The sequence below is a fragment of the Ptychodera flava genome, chromosome 20 (assembly GCF_041260155.1).
Source record: "Ptychodera flava strain L36383 chromosome 20, AS_Pfla_20210202, whole genome shotgun sequence".
In the NCBI taxonomy this organism is placed as follows: domain Eukaryota; kingdom Metazoa; phylum Hemichordata; class Enteropneusta; family Ptychoderidae; genus Ptychodera; species Ptychodera flava.
The window spans coordinates 38,226,819-38,251,767 of record NC_091947.1 but is presented as its reverse complement, the minus strand read 5'-3'; the positions used below and the strand labels follow the sequence as shown (position 1 = coordinate 38,251,767).

At 37.5% G+C, this 24,949-nt stretch overlaps 1 protein-coding gene across 1 annotated transcript in view; it reads left to right on the top strand.

Annotated features, from left to right (window-relative positions):
* Positions 1–24,949, top strand: part of LOC139120874 (cytoplasmic FMR1-interacting protein 2-like) — a 393,869-nt gene that overhangs the window by 3,118 nt on the left and 365,802 nt on the right. The window contains exon 3 of the mRNA XM_070685497.1: positions 14,699–14,955. Within this exon, the coding sequence (XP_070541598.1) occupies positions 14,719–14,955 (237 nt within the window). The 5' untranslated portion in view covers positions 14,699–14,718. The remainder of the gene's footprint in view (positions 1–14,698; positions 14,956–24,949) is intronic.

Genomic DNA, 24,949 nt, shown 5'->3' with positions numbered 1-24,949 from the left:
ACTGCCAAAGCTACCGTCTCAGTATTTGGTGTACAGGTAGATGCAGGGGTTGAGATGTGAATTTGTTCAAATGAACACGTCAGTGTCAAAAATGTGCAAATGAGATAAGAAAAAGGGAAATCCTGCAAATGTGCAGGAGTGGTGGCAGTAAACTGAATCAGCCCACACATCTGAATAAGAGGATTTTGACGTTTAACCTATTTGTATGCAGGGTACCTGTTATGTTTGGGAGTGGTAGCAGTAACTGAAACAGCTAATTGGTCATTTCCTGTAATTGTTTATGAACTGTGACATATTAACAGACCAGCTGAAACCATGCATGTCTATTTTTGTACATCCTTGGTTGAAAGATTCTCTGCTATGCATGTTGCTAAAGTTGACCTTCAGTACCTAAAGTTTCAGACCTTATTTACTTTTGTCATTCTTGTTTTTCTGGTTTAAATATTTCTTGTTGTTTTTCTGGTTGTACTGTGCAGAAATTGTCAAAACATCAACGTATAATTTTCCTGCACTGAACAGATAGAAACAACACTTATTGTTGATCTTTGGTATATGTACCAATTCTGATCAAATTTGAGCGACACAGTATAATTGCGGTATTTTTTCACTACTGCTGTAAAGTTCACTTCATTTTTATAATTGCCCAAATGATTGATACTATAGAAATTGCAAAAAAAAATAGATTGAAAACACTAGATATCTGAGAGGAACTCCTTCTTTTCATAATAGCAATAGTAACTTGCCATACCATGGTTTTGACAAGCTAGGTGGCTTTTGTTAGGGTCCGCCACAATCAAGATAAGGGGTCTTGACCATATAAGGAATTCAGCATGGTGACCTACACAAGCTTGCTGCGTACGATCAAAGAGTGGTATGAGACTCCTTCTGGAGAAATTTCTGACCGCAAAATACTACTTTGAAAGACAGGGATATAGTGCTTCATCAAAATTTTGGAGTTACTGATATTTTTAGGTAAAGTTGTGAGCTTCAATCATACCACATAGTGCCGTTTGATGCTCCGTGCAGTGTGGCTACAAATTTCATTCTCCGTGCACACTGTGTACTACTATAATATTTAGAGGTTATTACCCAATATCGCCTGTTCCTGTGTCGTATCAGCATGAGTGTCATTTGTGCTGCGTCAGACACTCGACTTCGTCTCGTGTCTGACGCAGCACAAATGACACTCATGCTGATATGACACAAGGAACAGGCGATATTGGGTAATAACTGATCTATCATATACCCATGCCCATAATTTTGGGGAATTTTTACTAATAGAACGAAAAACCTTAAATTTTGAGGCTTTAATTACTTTATTGTGCCTTGCACATAAATATCAGAATGTTTATGTGAAGAGGCTTTGTTCATAAAGTATACGACGAAGATGTCAACATCACGCGCGACATCGCTGCAAGTTGTCCGTATCAATGAAACCCAAGAAGAAAGACACCGGGATACAAAAATCGTCATACAGAAGGAACATTTTAAAGTGCAATATGCTATTACAATTGTAACCGATCAAAAACTGTGCTCAGCTTTAAAACTATCCTGATTTCGATTGTCGTACGGCACGGAGCTCGCGCGGAGAGGACGCCATTTTGTTGGTTTATTCTTAGAGTTGCCATGTCAACAGTCGTCGCGCGCGACATCGCTGTCACCCCACGCGCTCACTACCTGTTTGGGGGAGACTCTGCACAGTGCTGGCGCCGTGCGAAAGGCAGAATGTTTGCTAGAACTTGACCAAAAAATACCATGGGAAAACATTTCAAGACTCAACTTGATATTTCCGTATTTTTGCAACCAGAAATTACCCTTGTTCCTCGAAGCCCCTCAAGTTTTACGTCGGTGACATCGCTTCACAGGCGGGGAGTGGCAGCCATTTTGTTGTTTATGTTGTTTGCCAACAAATTGCTAATGTAGTTCGGGAAAACTCTAAAACTGATGACATTCATCGTGCATATCTCGACGTTTACCGTGAAATATCACGGCTGATATTTTAAGGTGAACATCACAAGGATGTAGCAATATGGGCATGGGTATATGATAAAGCTAGCAGGTTAGTTGGGTAGAGTAACGGTGTTTGTCAATAAAGTTTGCTTTACTGTTTCACTGTCCAAATTGTTTGGTGAAAAGTTAGTTGTTCTTTTAAAAATAATCTAGGCTTCCGCTTCAAACATCATTGTCTGGTTATTATCTCGTTACATTTTACATGTAAAATGAGTGGAGTGTACGTGGCCCGGCATTTGCCCCAGGGTCCAGTGGCTAGTGGACGTACATCGATCGACTTGCTCATACCATGAATCGCAAACTGTAACAGAGTAACTGATTTTTGGACACCGTGGTGCGAAGCACCAAAGGTGTCCTATGTCGCCACAATGTCTGTGTGTGTGTCCGTCTGTCCGTCCGTCTGTCCGTCTGTCTGTCTGTCCGTCCGTCCGTCCGTCCGTAGACAGATTTTGTTCCACTCATAACTTAAGAACCCTTAGGTCCAATGTCATGCAATTTGGTATTTGGTATTATCATGATGACTTAGATCTGATTAGATTTTGGTGGGTGTGGCTTATTAATTAATTGCTCATTTGCATATTTTATGACTTTTTTCGTTCACGCAGATATCTCAAGAACGCCTGGAGCGATTTCGTTCAAACTTGGTAAAAGGATAGTACTCTACCTCATACAGATGCACGTTGTATTGTTACACAATGTGATCAAATTTGGCCGTGTTAGAGGACTTTTTAGTTTTCGCCTCCATAGACTCCCCTGTATAAGGCAATCCATAGACTCCCATGTATAAGGCAATCCATAGACTCCCATGTATAAGGCAATCCATAGACTCCCATGTATAAGGCAATCCATAGACTCCCATGTTTAAGGCAGTCCATAGACTCCCATGTATAAGGCAGTCCATAGACTCCCATGTATAAGGGCAATCCATGACTCCCATGTATAAGGCAATCCATAGACTCCCAGTATTAGGCAGTCCATAGACTCCCAATGTATAAGGCAGTCCATAGACTCCATGTATAAGGCAGTCCATAGACTCCCATGTATAAGGCAGTCCATAGACTCCCTGTATAATTCCCATGTATAAGGCAGTCCATAGACTCCCATGTATAAGCCAAGAAAAATAAAATTTAGTTTCTCATCGTATTCATATTGCAAAAAGGATGCAGTGACACAGTTTTTAGTCCCCACAGATAAAGTCCAGGGGGCTCATAGATTGGGTCATGCACAGTCCCTCTATCCACCGGTCTGGAAACGCCTATTGTAAAAGGTGTCAATCACCTAGACCGCACAGCCGAACCGCGATACGAGGGCCAGTCACGTGATAATGCGTAGCTTGGGTTTGTCCTGCATGCCACAGTCCCCGATTGTGTGTACGCTTTTCTCGAATTTTCGCTGTTTTTGGCTCTATTAAGTGTTCTCTGCGTCTATCTACGACACGAAGACAGAAATTATCATATCCTGAAACCGGTGTGTGTTTTTCGTGATCCTTATCCCATCGTAAATGATGATAGTGTGCGATAATTTCTGGGGTTGACCGCTGCGAGTGTGTTGACGTACGTAGCATGCGCACAAGCAACGGCTGGAATCACACCGGAAAATTTGTGGTCCCCCTTCTCTTGCAATGCTAGTAGTCAGTGTCTCCAAATATGATCTAAATATGTTTTCTGTGTAATATTCTGTGAAATCATGCCTGTTAACTGAACAGAATAGGAAAGACAACTGCAGAAATGCACGTAAATTTTTTTCGCATATATATTTTCCCATGTAGCGTCAATATGGCCACAGTCCCTCTATCCACTAGAGGGACTGTGATATGGCGAACTCTCGATACGTACGCTCGCGCTCAGGCACAGTAAATACCTTTTACAAAATGCTATCATGTCAACACAATAACAAGTTTGGTAATGAACTACTCAGCTGTCGATGTTAATATTCAGCTGATTTTGCCTGTCTTCTTGATTTCGGGCAATAGTCCATGACACTTGCGAACAGTGCATGGCCATTTTGTTTTTCGATCGTGATCATAAGGCAACCATAATTAATGTGTGGTCCCTTTCAAGCTTTATCTAGAGGGGCAACGTTACCCATTTAATGAAAAAATAAATTGTTTAGTGTTTCTAAGTGAACAAGTTGTAATGTTTTGTGATATTCTGAATAACAACCCACAAACGTCATGTTTTTGAACGATCATATTGCGGCTGTCATAGGATCGTGGGGTAGCGACATCGATATAGCGGCCAGTTGAACATTGTCAGTGTCCTTTGTTTAAGGTGTGAATCGTGTGTGGTTCATATCACGGAGTGTCACAAAGAAACCAGCCACGTTTCCAGACCGGTGGATAGAGGGACTGTTGGGTCATGTCAGTCCGTCAGTCCATCATGTGAGTCCATCCGTTCACGCAGATATCTCAGACGCTTTGACAAAATGTCACGTGACCTTTGACCTCAAATATACATATTTGTCCATAACTCGGTAACCACAAGTGCTAAACCTTTCATATATGGTATGATGGGACACCCTATGATGCCACATATTGTACCTCATTAATAATGTGCATATCTAATTTTGAGCAAGCCAATAGAGCTAGAGGTCTGATTTTTGGTATATATGGATAACTTAGCAATACAATTTTTTTGACAAAATGTCATGTGACCTTGGTGACCTTTGACCTCAAATATACATATTTGTCCATAACTCAGTAATCACTAATGCTACACCCTTCATATTTGGTATGATGGGACACCTTATGACGCCACATATTGTTCCTCATTAATTATGTGCATATATAATTTTGAGCGAGCCAATAGAGCCAGAGGTCTGATTTTTGGTATGTACGGATAACTTAGCAATGCTATTTTTTTGACAAAATGTCATGTGACCTCGGTGACCTTTGACCTCAAATATACATATTTGTCCATAACTCAGTAACCACAAGTGCTACACTCTTCATATTTGGTATGATGGGACACCTTATGACGCCACATATTGTACCTCATTCATTATGCACATATCTAATTTTGAGCGAGCCAATAGAGCTAGAGGTCTGATTTTTGGTATATAGGGATAACTTAGCAATACAATTATTTTGACAAAATGTCACGTGACCTCGGTGACTTTTGACCTCAAATATACATATTTGTCCAAAACTCAGTAACCACAAGTGCTACACCCTTCATATTTGGTATGATGGGACACCTTATGACGCAAATTTTGTACCTCATTAATTATGCACATATCTAATTTTGAGCGGGCCAATAGAGCAAGAGGTCTGATTTTTGGTATGTAGGGATAACTTAGCAATACAATTTTTTTGACAAAATGTCACGTGACCTCAATGACCTTTGACCTCAAATATACATATTTGTCCATAACTCAGTAACCACAAGTGCTACACCCTTCATATTTGGTATGATGGGACACCTTATGACGCCACATATTGTACCTCATTAATTATGTGCATATCTAATTTTGAGCGAGCCAATAGAGCTAGAGGTCTGATTTTTGGTATATAGGGATAACTTAGCTATACAATTTTTTTGACAAAATGTCACGTGACCTCAATGACCTTTGACCTCAAATATACATATTTGTCCATAACTCAGTAACCACAAGTGCTACACCTTTCATATTTGTATGATGGGACACCTTATGATGCCACATATTGTACCTTATTAATTATGCACATATCTAATTTTGAGCGAGCCATTTTGTGATACAATCCAATATGGCCGTCTTGTGGCCATTTGTTTCCGATTTTTTCATGTCCAGAACCATAACTCAGAGATGTATCAAAGGAATTTATTCAAAGTTGGTACAAGGACATTGACTTATGTTATACATATGTACGTCGATTGGTTTCATGATTTGGTCCAATATGGCCACATGGTGGCAATTTTGATATGGTTGTTTCATGTTGAGAGCCATTACTCTGACAAATTTCAACTGATTTTATTTAAAGTTGGTACATGGACATTGACTTATGTCATACATGTACGTGTTGATTTTATAAATAGTAAGATCAAATATCGCTGTGTGGCGGCAATTTTGTTGCGATTTTCTCATATACAGAGCCATAACTCAGACATATTTTCACCAGTATCATTCAAAGTTGGTACAAGGACATTGACCTATTTCATACATATGCTCGTCAATTTGTTTCACGTCATGTACTTAATTAATGAAGAGGACTCTATCCTCTCTGAGGACTTGTAATCAAAGTTACCCATCAACAAGTGGGGACTGTGTCATCAACGATGACTTGTTACCTTAATATCTGTCAACGTAGCTTTGCAACACTTATGCTAACCTCATTATTCTTACACTACTGTTATACCTTATAACCCCAGAATTTTTCAAGAGATGCATACATGATTGTCACTCAACAAACCATTTACAAATATGTCTTCTGCTTTTTTCTCAATACACATATACATGTCCCTTTTCTCACATAAATGGGCTTAAAATTGCAATGTGAAAAAAGGTCTTTCAGCTATATGGTGTACATCGACTCTGTGGTCTGTCAAATTCACAGTGAGTGGGGTTGTTGATAAATGCCGATGATACTTGGCAAAAAGTTCTACGGTCGATATGACAACATTGTGGCCCAATATGACACCTCGGTCACTCAAATGATTAATGACAGCGTTCCCGGCTTTGACTTATTACAGTGATTCATATCCTGTATCTTGTCATACAATATTTAGACAATTTTGGGACCAATCCTGACGAGTGTAGCATGCTAGCAGGGTACGCTTACCCATTCCGGACACCTTGTACCACCACTAACTATCAGTGGTTCAGGATGGTCCTACTTACATTTGTAAATCACAATTGTCCCATGGACCTGGTATTGTATTACCTTGAATGGAAATGATTATTGGACCAGTTTAATGTCATATTGGCAGTCATTATGTCCCAGTGCCATTGGCGGTATTTTTATTTTTAGCTACTATAGACTGTAGTCTATAGAAGCTATTGGGATTGGTATCCGTCCGGCGTATGTCGTCAGTCTGTATGTATGTATGTATGTATGTATGTATGTATGTCTGTATGTATGTATGTCCGTTTGTGAGGCGTCCATCCACTCAAATATCTTGAGAACTGCAGTACTTACTGATTTGATATTTGTTGTGTACATGAAAAATATGATTTTGATAAACTATTTTTTTTAATTTTTTGATATTGTTGAAAATAGTTAAATTAACGCCAAAAAAGGCGTTTTTGGTAAAAAATCTTCTTCTTCATAACCGCTGGTCAGACAGCTTTGTTATTTTGTATACAGGTCCCTAGGGATAACTCAACTTAGATTTGTTAAAATTGTGATGAAATATGCAAATGTGTATTTTTAAGGAATTTTTTGGTCATTTTTGGTCAAAATTTGACTTACATTGTATGTGATTCTTGTACTGTATAAACCCTATCAATTCACCCAGAAAAAAATAATTAATACGATTTTAAATAATTGAATTTATTAGGAAATCATCAGAGCCAAAATAATTTTAGTGTAGAATTATTAGAAAGTTCAACTTTTTTGACAGTTCATAGTGAAATGCTTACCATCTTGGAGGATTAAAACATGTAAAGGCAACTTTCCTGAATCCCAACTTTGACATATTCTGAACCGTCATTTATTGTGCTTTGTATGTTATCTAAAAGAAATTGCTCATAATAGTTTGTCATGATAGGGTGGTCAAAGAAATAGAGATAGAGAAAGTTCGAATTTCCATTTATGGTTGACTTGGTTAAGGATAAAATAAAATTACTTTTTGAGGAAAAAAATAGAGTGGTCAATTAAAAGAGTGGTCAAGGTGAAAGGGTTTTTATGGTAAAGCTGGGCTGTAAGATTCCTCATGTGCTATTTATAGCAATTATGCAATCTGTGTAAACAGTGCAATGAAAGTGTTACATGATTCCTTATAATGCTTTTGATGACCTTGAACTTCTTAAGTTTCAAACATTTGTTTCTTCTGTGTGCTTTCTCTGAGTACCTACAGGCTCAACTTATTCAACAAAACTTACTTGCAATGTTAATTTGAAAGTTAAAATGTGCTTGGTTAATAGGATGAAAATACTGATAAAGATAACCAGCTGAAGATTCTTTATAACCTGACAGATATGCTGTTTTTTTATGACGTAAATCTTGATAAGCAAGTCTTGTATACTTTAATTAGAATGTAATTAACTCTCGTTTATTAGCTACTACAGACTAATATAGTCTATAGAGGCTATGGGGATGGGTATCTGTCCGGCATCCACCGTCAGTCTGTATGTATGTATGTATGTCTGTATGTCCGTTTGTGAGGCGTCCGTCCACTCAAATATCTTGAGAACTGCAGTACTTACTGATTTGATATTTGTTGTGTAGATAAAATATATGATTTTGAGAAACTATTTTTAGCTCACATTTGGTGTACCAATGTGAGGTTATCGTATAAGCTGAATCAGTTCATTTGCATCTGATTTGCATGTCTGTATGTCTGTATATTTGTGGGTATGTGCGGATGTATGTCCGTCACACACAAAGGCTCCCTTACCGCCAAAGCTACCATCTCAGTATTTGGTGTACAGGTAGATGCAGAGGTTGAGAAGTGAATTTGTTCAAATGAGCACTTCAGTGTCAAAAATGTGCAAATGAGGTAAGAAAAAGTGAAATCCTGCAAATGTGCAGGACGCATGCCAGTGAGAAACAGGCAAACTCCACTGATCTTGACTCATTTTCTGTCATTGTTTATGAACTGTTACATATTAACAGACCAGCTGCAACCATAGACAGTAGATGGGGGAAGACCGTTTATACTAAACTAAGAGGGGCTTGTTTCTGCTATGCATGTTGCTGAAGTTGACCTCCAGTACCTAAAGTTAGACCTTAATTACTTTTGTCATTCTTGTTTTTCTGGTTTAAATATTTCTTGTTGTTTTTCTGGTTGTACTGTGCAGAAATCATTGTCATAACATCAACATAGAATTTTCCTCCACTGAATAGATAGAAACAACATTTATTGTTGATCATTGGTAACCCATACTGGTATATACCAATTCTGATCAAATTTGAGCGACACCGTATAATTGCGGTATTTTTATTAATTTTGTGATATTGTTGAAAATATGCAAATTAGTGCCAAAAAAGGTGTCTTTGGTACAAAATCTTCTTCTTCATAACCACTGGTGAGACAGCTTTGTTATTTGGTATACAGGTCCCTAGGGATAACCCAACTTAGATTTGTTAAAATTGTGATGAAATATGCAAATCTGTATTTTTAAGGAATATTTTTCCATTTCAGGCCATCCTGAAATGAGCTGTCAAAGATATCCACCTTCTTCATCAATACATGTGTCACAAAAGGTTAATATCTACATAACACAGCAGAGCTCTGTCAACTGTTGGCTCGCTTGTTATTTCAAAACCGCTGGTTAGACAGCTTTAATATTTGGTTTACAAGTCCCTAGGATGACCTTAGTGAGATAATTTTATGCAGTCAGGAAATACTTAATTTTTTATCCATGTCTATAGTAGCTTCAGGGACTTTGGCCCTATGTTTCTTCTATCAGTTCGAATTCGTCTTTTCATAAATCATATTGATTTTTTTCTGGTCGAATTGATGGAATGATTACGGTACCTTTTTCCAGTACTATGTCAATATTGATGTAAGATATTTAGCTAACATTTGGTTACACCAATGTGAGTTTATTGTGTAAGCTGAAGCCGATGGCGTCTGGATGTATGTGTGTATGTATGTATGTATGTATGTATGTACGTACGTATGTATGTATGTATGTACGTACGTACAGTATGTCCGTCAACATCAAAAACACGCAAACCGCTGCACGTTTCAGCTTGGTATTTGGTGTGTGGATGCATCCTGGGCTATAGATGGGATTTTGTTCAAATGAAGTCTGCATTGCCAAAATTATGCAAATTAGCTTACAAAATTTGAAAATGGTCAAGAATTAATAACTTGAGAACCGCTGTTTTGATTGCTTTGAAAATTTGTGTGCAAGTACCTTAGGTGAACCTTATACAGTTTTATGAATATTGTGAAGATATCCTTAATTTTGTATTTTTGCTGAATTTTTTGGTGATTTTTCTCATTTTCAGTAAAAATTATTCTTCTCTAAAACTGCCAGCCCAATTGCTCTCAAATTTGGGTTTGATCTTTGTAAGGATGTTATTCTTCTAATTTGTTAAAATTATGACAAAATTGGGAAAATTACTATTTTGGAGCAAATTTGTCATTTTTGGTCAAAAAATCTTTTTAAAATCCCTGAACAGATAGCTTATATATTCGGTACATAGACTTACAGAGATGACAAAAGTTAGATATGTGGAAATTGTCCTGAAATATACAAATTTGTATTTTTAAAACAATGTTGTCATTCTTGGTCAAGAAAACTTGTTCTCAAAATTGCTTGTTTGATAGCTTTGTAATTTGGTATAAAGTCCCCAGGGATGTTATTAGATAAATTTTCTGCTCAGAGTGTTGGGAAGCCTCCTAATTTATATATTTTAGGTAATTTTCTCAGTTTGTGACCTTAAATGACCTACACCATCCCAGGATGAGTTGTGAGACAGGTTGCGAAGGCTGTGAACATAATTTTGTCATATTTGGTATCAATTTGTAGGAAAATTTGATCCAGAAAACAAAGCTGAGGTGAATTTTTTTATTGCGGACCAATTTTTGGAACTTTTCTATGTAAGATATACAAGAACTGATGAGAAATTTGGATCCAGGATAATTCCAGATGTTGTAATCACAGCTCACAGTGGAAGGCATTTCACTATCTGTAGCTAATGTAATAGCTGTTTACATTAGAATGATAACACTCATGGCATTAATTAAAACTCCCCAAGGTTATGAATACATTTCCTGTCATCTGGCGTTATGTAATACCAAGGGATGGAAAATTTGATATTCAGGAGGGGGTAGGGTCTAGAAGATTGATGAGGTAGCATTACTTTTTTACCAGATCCTTTGTACATTTTTAGTCCCCGCGGACGAAGTCCGGCGGGGACTTATAGATTGGGTCCCGTCTGTGCGTCCGTCCGTCCGTCCGTCCGTCCGTCATCAACAGTTTCTCAGACACTGCCGAACCAATTTCGTTCAAACTTAGCACAAAGGCATAGCACTATGACCTACAGATGCACGTCGATTTATTTTGTGATACGATCGAATTTGGCCGCGAGGCGGCCATTTTGTTGCGATTTTTCATGTCTTTGGACCATAACTCAGACATCCTTGAGCAGATTATGTTCAAACTTGGCACAAAGGCATAACACTATGGCTTTCATATCCATGTCAAATAATTTTGCGATATAATCCAATATGGGCGCGAGGCGGCCATTTTGTTGCGATTTTTCATGTCTTTGGACCATAACTCAGACATCCTTGAACAGATTCTGTTCAAACTTGGCACAAAGGCATAACACTATGGCCTACATGTGCATGTCAAATTAGTTTGCGATACGATCCAATATGGCCGCGAGGCGGCCATTTTGTTTGCGATTTTTCGTGTCTTTGAACCATAACTCAAACATCCTCGAACTGATTCTGATCAAACTTGACACAAAGGCATAACACTATGGCCTACACATGCATGTCAAATTATATTGCGATACGATCCAATATGGGCGTGAGGCGGCCATTTTGTTGCGATTTTCATGTCTATGGACCATAACTCAGACATTCTTGAACCGATTCTGTTCAAATTTGGCACAAAAGCAAAACAGTATGCCCTTCATATGAACACCAATTTATTTTGTGAAATGATCCAATATGGCTGACAGGTGGCCATTTTTTTGCGATTTTTTCATGTCTTTGAACCGTAACTCAAACATCCTTGAACCGATTTTGTTCAAACTTGGCACAAAGGCAAAGCACGTACTATGGCATGCATATGCATGTATCAATTAACCTTGCGATAGGATCCAATATGGCTGCAGAACTGCCATTTTGTTGGAATTTTGCATGTCTTTGCAGGGGTTTCATTAAGTTTTGAAGTAGGGGGCTAGAATGGAAAAGTAGGCGGCTTCCAGCTGCCGTGACCGCAAAGCGGTCGTCGTCGGGGGAGGCTACGGGAGGGGGTGTTCCCCCTTCCGGTCGAAGGCCGGAAACCCTGAAAAAATGAGCTAAAATTTACTTTTTTACAGCTTACAGTCACTTGAATTTCTAGTATTTTCAGGAGAATTGTCAGCAGTGTTCCAGGGCAATTTGTGTTCATATCATAAAAGCCATTTTCCTGGGAGATTAGGCCTAAATATGATAGTTCATAATTAAAAATGATAAAATGTGGTAATATTGACGATAATTTGAACAAAGAAAACTGAAGTCTTTAGAGCCTCTATGCTTTTAGGAGGTAAACTATAATAATTCACTATTATTAATGATATAAATTTGATATGTACAGTGTTACATCTAGACAGGGGGATAGGGGATTCCCCCTCTGTTGAAATGTTGGCACCCCCGATTAATTTGTCAAGGGGACCACTCCCCCCTTCCATGAAATGCTGCCAGTCACACCGTACAGGTACAAGTAGAACACATGAACTGGTGAAATGCCCCCGAATTTTTCTGGTAAAGGGGAAAAATCCCCCTTGTTGATGCCATCCTGGATGAAACACTCGTATTTTAAGCACAATAAATTAGAAACTTTTCATTAATGCATAATGTTATGCTTAAAATTAAGAACCCTGATGTTTGGTATGGAAATCTGTAGATGAAGAACTTTTAAACCACTGGGGAGGTAAAAAGGATAATTTATATAACGAGTAAAATGATAAAAAATTACAATCACTACCATATTGCGCAAATAGAATCAAAGATCCTCAAGGTTATTTGACTACATGGGTATGCAAAGTAAGAACCGTGATATTGGATATGAAAATTTGTACGTTCAGAAGCGCACATTTGGATTTAACCTGACGATCGCTTTTGAAGTGAATTTAGAGGTCTGATCGTATTGTAACCACTCTGGGCGACGTTCTTATTGGCGTCGATAGACCAAAGAGCAGTACATATCATACGTTCAGCTGGTTATACTCCTTCACAATTACGGCTACCGCAGTGCAACGCACATCGGCTTACTAAAATTCCAACTGTAATCCGAAAGTTTTTCGTGAGAAAAAATCAGGTCATTGCCTTCGAAAACAGTTTAAATCCAGGTAAATTATCCTTCTCTCGTTTCTTGGTCCACTTCAAAACCGAGGATCGTACAGCGAAGCTTTACCTTGCGATCGCTTCCGTCTTCATTTGTTCATCGACCATTTTGAGTTGAGCTAACGACGGCCGACAGGTGTAGTATGCACGTTTTCATTAGCGTATATAAAGGTCACCAAATAGGAATCAGCAATTCAGGTAGCCAATAGAATCGTCAATTGCAATTCCGATTTTAATTGAGGCAGTATACGCAAGACCGTGCTGCATCGTAGTACAAGGCGATCATAGTAGTCGCTCGTCTTCTAAATTTTGTTTCACATAAAAGCCGTTGAAAAGTTTGATTACACAGCTTATGAAACTTGTCCGTATCATTTCAGAAGGTAAAAAATATTTTAGCTATGAAAGAGTTCAAATTTCCCAAAAAATAGCCGGCGAAATCGTGAGAGTAACCGGTCAATTTCGCCGGCTGCCGGCTCTTAATGAAACCCTGCTTTGAAGCATAATTCAAAGGTCATTACACCCATTTTGTCCAAACTTGGCACAAAGATCAAGCACTATGGCATACATGTCAATTTACTTCGTGACATGTTCCAATATGGCTGCCAGATTGTAAATTTTTTTCCAATATCTCTGCCCGATGGTCTTTTTTGGATTTTTTCATGTCTTTGGGGTTAATAATCATATGCAAATATTCCTTAACCAATGTTGTTGAGACTTGGTACAAAGATAAAGTACTATGGCATACATATGCATGTCTACTAATTTTGTGCTATGATCCATATGGTCAAGAGACAGCCATTTGATTTCAATTTTGGTGTGATTTTTTTATGTCTTTGAAACATAAACATAGGTCACTGTCCCTCGATGGACTGATTTTGTTCAAACGTGATACGAAGATAAAATACTATGGCTGCATTCTTGTGCACATTAAATTGTTTCATTATATGATCCGAAATGGCTGATGGCTGATTACAACAACATACCCAATCCCATAGCATTTCGAAAATTCCACCAAACCATGTGTATAGTATGTGCCGTGGCAGTGAGGGCATCGTTATGTGTGATGTAATCAAAAGTTCCTTCAGTGGTCATTACCGGCAGAGATGAGTCATTTATTGAACGTTCCTCAGATTACTTTATTATGCAAGTCACAGGCCTGATGCACCCGTTGCATCAATGTCTTCCACAGCGACCTAGACCACAGCTACCTAGACACAAAAGATTATAACAAAATGGACAAGCGGGGACTGTGTCATCAACGATGACTTGTTTTACTCACTCCCACCTTTTCTTTTTATCAAGCCTTCTCTGTCTATTTTTTGATGTTGACATTTGCTTATGTATCTAGGATCTGCTTGTCCCATCGCTACAGAAGTTGATATGCATGTTCCTAAAGATGACCTCCAGTACCTAAGTTGGAGACCTTATTTGCTTTTGTCATTCTTGTTTTTCCTAGTTTAAATATTGTTTGAATGGACCAATTCAAACCGAATGTGAGCTCATAGTGTCCTTGACGGTATTTTTCCTTTTTAATCCAGAGTCCAGCTGTATAAACGGGATGTCAACTACATTAGAAAAACCTGTTGAAGCAGCTGCAACAAGCACTGGTGAAGCATTGTCGAATGTTGAATTGTTATCCAGTCTGCCATTGAAAACATGTGACCAACCATGTATCGAATCCCAGATGATGTCAATGACTTATTTGGTCAATTTAGATACCAACTTTGAAGACAGAAATGGATATGTGACTGGAATCTCAAAATTTATGGAAGAAGCAACGGTTCATGCAGAGCTTGTAAGTTGAAATTTCATCCTTTCAGATTTTAACTTTGAATTCCCTTGGGCTACCTGTAAAAAGATGCAAGAAGGCTTGAGGGATAAATGTATATCGGGAGTAATTGAGATTGATTCCTGCTGAATAGGTATATGTACACAATTATGATGGGCAAAAATCTGATTCAACCTCTATCCTTTTGCACACCAATAGTAATGTCCTTCCTGTAGTTTCATCTATTAGTTTTTAGTCCTTTGAACCAATGGACTAATGTGCATGTGATGGCTTTGCGTATATGTTATATGGCCATATGGGTGTCTGAGCTTTCTCTGTCCAGGGTATATGATATGCCCTGGACAGAGATAGCTCAGACACCGATCAGTAACTTTTATGCTACAGTCAGCAAAGCTGAGCATATCTTAGAGGTGGATGTGTGATGGCGTCAGGTATCTGACATCTCTCAGTGACATAGAGCATAGCTAATTAGTTTGTATAAATTGTAGTGAAATTATCACAGGGCCTGAAAAATTTAACTTTTATCCACTTGTCCCCGGACAAGTAGCCTCTATTTTTAGCTACTATAGACTATAGTCTATAGAAGCTATTGGGATGGGTATCCGTCCGGCGTCCGTCGTCAGTCTGTATGTATGTATGTATGTATGTATGTATGTATGTATGTATGTATGTCCGTTTGTGAGGCGTCCGTCCACTCAAATATCTTGAGAACCGCAGTACTTACGGATTTGATATTTGTTGAGTAGATGAAAAATATGATTTTGAGAAACTGTTTTTTTTAATTTTTTGATATTGTTGGAAATAGGCAAATTAATGCCAAAAAAGGCGTTTTTGGTAAAAAATCTTCTTCATAACCGCTGGTCAGACAGCTTTGTTATTTGGTATACAGGTCCCTAGGGACAACCCTACTTGGATTTGTTCAAATTGTGATGAAATATGCAAATCTGTATTTTTAAGGAATTTTTTTGGTCATTTTTGATCAAAATTTGACTTACATTGTATGTAATTCTTGTACTGTATAAACCCTATCAATTCACCCAGAAAAAAATAATTAATATGATTTTAAATAATTGAATTAATTAGGAAATCATCAAAGCCAAAATAATTTTAGTGAAGAAATATCAGAAAGTTCAACTTTTTTTGACAATTCATAGTGAAATGCTTACCATCTTGGAGGATTAAAACATGTAAAGGCAACTTTCCTGAATCCCAACTTTGACATATTCTGAACTGTTATTTATTGTGCCCTGTATGTTATCTAAAAGAAATTGCTCAAAATAGTTTGGTTTGATAGGGTGGTCAAATAAATAGAGATAGAGAAAGTTCTAATTTCCATTTATGGTTGACTTGGTAAGGATAAAATAAAATTACTTTTTGAGGAAAAAGATAGAGTGGTCAATTAAAAGAGTGGTCAAAGTGATAGGGTTTTTATGGTAAAGCTTGGCTGTAAGATTCCTCATGTGCTATTTATAGCAATTATACAATTTGTGTAAACAGTGCAATGAAAGCCTTACATGATGCTTTTGATGACCTTGAACTTCTTAAGTTTCAAACATTTGTCTCTTCAGTGTGCTTTCTCTAAGTACGTAGTCTCAACTTATTCAACAGAACTTACTTACAATGTTAATGTGAAAGTTAAAATGTGCTTTGTTAATAGGATGAAAATACTGATAAAAAGATAACCAGCTTAAGATTCTTATAACCTGACTGATATGCTTTTTTTTATGACGAAAATCTTGATTTAAGCAAGTCTTGTTTAATTAGAATGTAATTAACTCTCGTGTATTAGCTACTATAGACTAATATAGTCTATAGAAGCTATTTGGATGGGTATCCATCCGGCGTGCACTGTCTGTATGTATGTATGTATGTATGTATGTATGTCCGTTTGTGAGGCGTCCGTCCACTCAAATATCTTTAGAACTGCAGTACTTACTGATTTGATATATGTTGTGTGGATAAAATATATGATTTTGAGAAACTCTTTTTATTAATTTTTGATATTGTTGAAAATATGCAAATTAGCACCAAAAAAGGCGTTTTTGGTAAAAAATCTTCTTCATAACCACTGGTCAGACAGCTTTGTTATTTGGTATACAGGTCCCTAGGGATAACCCAACTTAGATTTGTTCAAATTGTGATGAAATATGCAAATCTGTATTTTTACAGAATTTTTTTTCCATTTTTGGTCAGGCCATCCTGAAATGAGCTATCAAAGATATCCACCTTCTTAATCAATACATGTGTCACAAAAGGTTATTCTCTACATAACACAGCAGAGCTCTGTCAACTGTTGAGTCGCTTGTTTTTTCAAAACCGCTGGTCAGACAGCTTTTAATATTTGGTTTACAGGTCCCTAGGATGACCTTAGTGAGATAATTTCATTCAGTCAGGAAATACTTAATTTTGTATCCATGTCTATAGTAGCTTCAGGGACTTTGGCCCTATGTTTCTACTTGTCCGTAGCAGAAACTCACTTTCCCTGAAAATTTTCCAAAAAAAACCGATTCTGCTTTTACCCAGATTGTGGGACCTCTCCTACAAAATTGGTGGTATTTACAGTTTTTAATTGTAAAAAAGTACATTACCATAATGAAATTAATTTAATATGCTTCCGTCGTTTATGGGAATTCTTGTCAGTTACTGCATTAGATATGTTTAATATAAATAAATACTAGTAAGATGTTTCATCACACTTATGACTACAAAACTAGAAGTGATTGACGACAATAATCTAATGAAGACATTTAACATGGTTTTTCACTACTGCTGTAAAGTTCACTTCGTTTTTATAATTGCCCTAATGATTGATACTTTTTCATTGAAACTGCAAAAAAAAATAGGGTGAAAACAGTAGATATCTGAGAGGAACTCCTTTCTCTTCATAATAGTAATAGCAACTTGCCATACCACGGTTTTGACAAGCTAGGTGGTTCAGGAAACCGGTGCACGGTTTATGCCCGGTTTTGCATTGGTGACCGGAATGTGCCTGGTATTGGAAAACAAAACTGGCGCCCGTTTTATGCCCGTTTTTATGACCGGAAAGTGCCTGGTTATGGCCAAAAACGGTCATAAAAGGGGCGCACGGCTTATGCCCGTTTTTTTAGCTCACATTTGGTATACCAATGTGAGGTAATCGTATAAGCTGAATCAGTTCATTTGCATCCATTTGCATGTCTGTATGTATGTATGTATGTATGTATGTATGTATGTATGTATGTATGTATGTATGTATGTATGTATGTATGTCCGTCCACATCAAAAACAGCTAAACGGCAGAACCTACTGTCTTAGTATTTGGTGTACAGGTGCACCTAGGGGTGGAGATGTGAATTTGTTCAAATGAACTTGTCAGTGTAAAAAATATGCAAATGAGGGGGGAAAAAAGGAAAGACCCTGCAAATTGCTAAAACTCTGTAACCGTTGGTCAGATAGGGTTGAAACTTGGTGTGCAGGTTCCTTTAGGTATTCTAAAGCAGGTGTGTAAAATTTGGGATGAAATTTGCATGTTCCTATTTTTCAGGTAATTTTTTCAGTTTTTAGTAAAAAAATGTTTAATTCTGAAACCATTCATCTGATTGCTCTGAAAGTTGGTATACATGTTCCTCAGGATGACATCAGTCAAGTGTATACAATTGAATTGAAATTTTTATATTTGTAATTTTTGGGCAATTTTCCGAATTTTTGGTCAAAATTTTTTTTATTCAAGAATAAGTAATCTGATAGCTTTGATATTTGGTATACAGGTTACTAAGGTTGATCCAAATCAGTTTGATGAATATCGTGAAGATATCTTGAATTTTATATTTTTACGGAATTTTTTGGTTATTTTTCTCATTTTAACCCTTAAGACACCATAGACTTTCATGCAATATAGCCTCCCATGCCAAGAACTTTTTGAACCAATAAACTTGACATGTTACACTTCTTTTAGACAGGTACAGTGTGTTTCCTGTGATTGGAAGCCCAGCCAAACCACTATGAATTTCAAAGATCAGGAAATGGAGAAGCTTCGAGAGGTCTTTCTATGTTTGGTTTAGCAAATGGGGGTGGGAAAATGGGCTTAAAATGCACATTTTTGGTTCAAAATGCATTGAAAATGAATAAAAGACTCTAAAAATAGATCTTATAGTCCAAACCCCTGCAAACTTTTACACATTTTAAATGTCATGAAAAGACACATATTTTGGTGAAAATTTTCAGCAGCGGAACTTATCAAATGTAAATAATAAACAAACAAACAATTGTTGATATTTGTCAATAATACAAATACCACATACCCTTCAACACAGTTACAAAAAAGCATATAACACATAGCCCAAGACACAATATTAATCAGCAACATGAATTTCGTAAACAAGATCTTTTATTCATTTGTCGTTTATTTATTTGTTTGTTTGTTTGTTTGTTTGTTTGTGTATTTCTTTCTGCATCGAAAGGTGAAACCATGGTGCAGGAAAAATCTTTGTTTTTATTTTTTTATTTGGATTCTGATTGCTATCAGATATGATTCAGTTGTTGTTGTTCTGGAATGAATGTTGCCATTAAAGTTAGAGAGGATATGTTTGAAAGGTTTTGGCATTGCAAGTAAACACAAACAACTAATTTGATTGATATCATGAACAAGCTGCCATCTTACAAGACAATTCAAATCAGAACCCGTATTCAGCTACGTTATTAGCTACCCTGTGATTGGCAAACGAGGAAAAATTTCACCACAAAAACGCACTACCTGAACTTCTGAGAAAATAAATTCGATATAAGAACTAAATAAAATAAGTTTGAGGTACAATAAGAACGACATTCGCCTCTGAACGCTTTCGATAACCGTACTGGCTCTGAAGTTTGATCGCGACGTCTCCGTAAATCTTGACAGTCAATGTGAACACATACAAAAGTTTGATCACGTATTTTGATGAGCATGCAACATAATTCGCCAGTAAATGAACAGAAACCAATAGATATGATATAAATAATTACATATCGGGTATATTTCGGCAAAAGAATATGTTATAGACGTAGGAATATGAGGCGAGATCAACAGATCGGAACGTGCCGTGTTGTACGTTTTGTACACACAAACCCGTGATCGGCGGCCATCTTGGCCGTCTCGATACACGGTGAAGAATGCCGCGATACCAAAGTTTACTTGACATAAACAGACCTGATTGCTCTAAACTCACATATTAAATTAAGATTTAGTGAAAATCCTTTCAAATTTCTTCATCATTAGTGTTTTCGGCCTAGAAAACCGAACTGACATACTCAAACTTCAGCTTTCAGAGAGGCTGGTCAATGCGATGCTCCGTGGTGACGCCATTCAAGCCGCTGTTCAACTTCAAAATCATGTTCGGCCAATCAAAAAAAGTCTTCATTTTCTCAGAAATTATCCTCAAAAAATACCAAAATATGTCATTTCTATAAAGAAATGGCCAATAACTTGTCACAAAACGATCGTCTCTAGGATGTACAGCAGGAAAAAGCGTTCAGAATGTCTCTCACTTAGACGAAGTCAGCGACCAGATCCGATTAGATATTCACGGTATGGTAAAAACAGTCGACCCGATTTCCTCGAAAGGTCGCTCAAATTACTGGAAATTGCCCTAGCTACAACAGATGATGTCATTATTTTAGTCCTTATATGGACCTGAAGTGGGTTCAAAGGGTAAGGAATGGATTTATTTGTCAGGTGACCTGTTAAACGCGGGAAATCAAGTTCCAAACTTTGCCATAGCGAACCTCAGGCCGTGTACGGATATATCCGTGCGTGGCGCTCAGCGTGAGTTGGGCGTGTACGGATATATACGGGCATGGCGTTTTAAGGATTAAGTAAAATTTCTTCTTCTCTGAAACCGCTAGCCCAATTGCTCTCAAATTTGGATTGGATGTTTGCAAGGGTGTTACCCTTCTAATTGTTGAAATTACGACAAAATTGGAAATATAACTGTTTTGGGGCAATTTTGTTATTTTTGGTCAAAAAATCGTAAAAAATATTTTCATGTTAAAGCCCCTGGACAGACAGCTTTTACATCTGGTGTACAGATGTCCAGGGATGACACTAGTTAGATATGTGGAAATTGTCGTGAAATATACAAATTTGTATTTTTAAGACAATTTTGTCATATGGTCAAGAAAGCTTGTTCTCAAAATTACTTGTCTGATAGCTTTGTAATTTGGTACAAAAGTCCCGTTGGATGTTATTAGATAAATTTTCTGCTCAAAGTGTTGTGAAACCCCCAAATATTTATATTTTAGGTAATTTTCTTTTGTGACCTTAAATGACCTACACCAACCAAGGATTTGTTGTGAGACAGTTTCGAAGGCTGTGAACATAATTTTGTCTTGTTTAATATCAATTTGTAGTAAAATTTGATCCTGAAAACAGAGCTGAGGTAAATTTTTTCATTGCGAATCAATTTTTGCAACTTTCGCATGTAAGACACACAAGAACTGATGAGAAATTTGGATCCAGGATAATTCCAGATGTCATAATTCCCCCCACAGTGGAAGGAATTTCACTATCTGTAACTGATTTAAGTGCTGTTTACATTTGAATGATAGCACTCATAGTATTAATTAAAATATCCGCAAAGTTGTAAATGTACTGCCAGCTGGTCTTATGTAAACATGATCAAGGGATGGAACATTTGATATTCAGGAGGGGGTAGGGGATAGAAGATTGATGAGGTAGCATTCCTTTTCAAAACATCCCATTTATATTTTTTCCTACATGTACTCTTTTTTCCCCACTCTCCCACCTTTTCTTTTTGTCAAGCTTCTCTGGCTAATTTTTTGTTGACATTTGCTTATGTATGTAGGATCTGATTGTCCCATTGCTATAGAAGTTGATATGCATGTTCCTAAAGATGACCTCCAGTACCTAAGTCGGAGACCTTATTTGCTTTTGTCATTCTTGTTTTTCTGGTTGATCTTTGGTACCCATACTGGTAATATGTACCAATTCTGATAAAATGTGAGCGACACCGTATAATTGCGGTATTTTTTGGTGACCGGAAAGTGCCTGGTAATGGAAAAGAAAACTGGTGCCCGTTTTATGCCCGTTTTTTTCCTATGACTGGAAAGTGCCCGGCAAATTATTTTGCATGTTACTGCACCTTTGCTGACACTACACATGCAAAATTTCCTTCATAAGATTAAGTTGGCATGATTCCACAGTAGTCAGCTCTGGAATAAACTTTTACTAATTTCAGCAACAGAAAGAAAACTAAATACATTATTATATAGACGAGAGATATTGAAAACAAAAGAAGCAACAAAATTAAGTGACAGCAAAATTTCTTGTATTGTACAAGTTTCATCATTTTTATCTTCTGCAACAATATAATAAGTTCAGATCAGATATGTACACAGATGCTGTAAAATAACTTGTGTAGACATGGCTAATGTGAGTGATACAGTTAAGAATAAAAACCTGACAAATCTTAAGGTCGATTGTGGACAGCACAAGATGTGTTTTATCCAACTAAGCTCTGAAATATCAGCTTCACAAGATACAATGGTCAGCGCAAATAAAGTTAATGTTTCATATAAAGAAGACAACAGATGAAAAAAGGTTAAATTTAAATTGTGGTATGATTTATTTTATATGCTTTGTTCATTTCATGTCACATAAGTGTCTTCAAGAGATTTTCTTTTGGCTTGAGAAGTTTCATGTAACATTTACTTTACTGTCAAAGGCTGCAATTTGGCTTTCTGTTCTCTGAATTTCTTGTCCCTTGAGAGCACCAGCAATGCATTCTGAAAAATATAAATCGTTCAGGGAAGAGTGTATGTCTTTACCGTTTGACCAAACATTGTAAACATTGCAATTTGATGAAATAAATCAATTATTATTTGAAAATGAGACAAAAAAGTTGAAAAATTGAAGTGGAAAAATGCATAAATATTTATGATTGTTATTAAATTAATAATGATCAAAATGTCCAACAGCAGACAGCTCGCCGTATGTTGTTTACATACACAATAGTGACAACCTGCAAAAACCTCAGCACTTACTGTAATAGCTGTAGAAACGCAGCTTTCTGTTGGCGGGGCAGCGTGCGTTGCTATGCGGGTCATCAAAAGGTCAAACTCCCCCTGTGCGCAGTGTTGACATTTTGATCTGTCGATTACCCGCATAGCGACACATGCTACCCGCCAACAGATAGCTGCATTTCCACAGCTATCACTGTAAGTATCAATTGTGAAACAAAAGTGAATCAGAATCAGCATGAATCAGTACTCAACAAAAATTTATCTGTAGGTAAACATAGCAATACAAGGATTACAGAATATAATAGCGATGTACAGACGAACGGTACATTGACTTACATTTGTGAACGGCTCGCAGACGATTCCCGGTTGCAGGTCTCTCCGGGCCGTGTGTACATAGAAAATATAGTCGGCATCTTTACTGCTGTTTGCGTTCACAAATTTAGAACTTCGTCTGTCTCTGGTACTGTATACATGTTTTTGCAACTCTATGACCTCATTTGACTGGCGATTCCATAGAAAGATCACGAAATTGTCCACTAGATAACTCCCTGATCACAAGTACAGAGCTGACGCTACTAAAATCTAACTTCGCGCCGATTAAGCCTCATGACATTCACGGAAGTGCGATCTATAAATTATTACACGATTGCACGAAGTTGACTCTATATCTGCGCCAATCCGTTATGTTTCATACTTGATATAGAAGTTAATTTATAAGTTTAATGAAAATGGATATTTTTACCACAGAAAGACTCAAAAGAGAGTAAAATTTCTTTTAGCTCGAAGAATCAATATCAATGCGCGACCTCATCTTGATGAACCGTGACCTCAGAGTGTAAACATGTCGGCTGGTCACGCTCGCTGCTCATAGTCAGATAGTGGGCTAACAGGACGCGTTGGAAGTTAGCAAAGTAGCACATCGGATTTTTCGTAGAGCGGCTCGGGATGGAGTGTAATTAAACCTCAAATTTGTGCTCGGCAATATAACTCTATCGCTGAAAACATGGACAAAACCTTCACATCAATCCATGTCATCAGAAGGCGAGATTTTGTTCACGATGACGGGGCACAGACTGTACATAGTGGCTGGACACTGTACGTACGTAACGTATTCTCCTTAAAACACGGTGTAGCGCGCAAACAAATTCCTTAAGACTCAAAATTATTTGTCTGCATCTACTTTGCAATAGTCGTCTACAGCTGATATTCCGTAATGCGTTCCCTCTTAAATAAGACGAAGCAAATATCCGATCTAAGTTTCACGTGGTTTATTCGAATATAGGCATGTCTTCCAGACTGAGAACAACAAATTCTCTGAATAGAATGTTGTACTACAAACGTTGAGAACGTTTGGGAACGTTTGGGAACGTTTGGGAATGATTAACGATTTTGTGTGGGGTTGTATAAGACTATCGCATCAACAGATTCAAAGCTGTTTCATCAAAATGGTCTTTACAAGCAATCTTGGCGAGAACTACAGCCGGTCACTTTCAGAGACATGTCCACTCTCTGAAGGTCTAACTTAAAGTGTCTAGAAGCACGCTTGGAATGGGTACATGCGCGCAATGCGTAATACAAAAGGTAAACATTGAAGGACGGAAGTTGATGGTGACTCATGACTTTGAATTTGAACTATGGCCAAATAAGGGGATGTTGATTTTGACCGTAACATTCCGGTCCCCTAATTGTGTAGATGCGACTCGGAACAATTATAAATTCAATATTCTAAACTGGTCAAAATTCAATCTAACTAAACAAACATGAATAATATACTGTTCATATATCACTAATTAAAAAAGATTAAAGTTCTTAGCTGTTCTTGTGTCCTTCAGACGAATCTTCAATGGCGACGGCCTCCAGTAGCACACACAACTTATCCACTGGACGTCGTAGAGTAGTCGCTCTGGTCTTGACTTCTGCAAACCTGACGAGTCCCTTCTTGTCTTTAATCACTTCGGTGATTCTGCCCATGGACCAGGAGTTCCTCGGCGCTGTGTTGTCGACG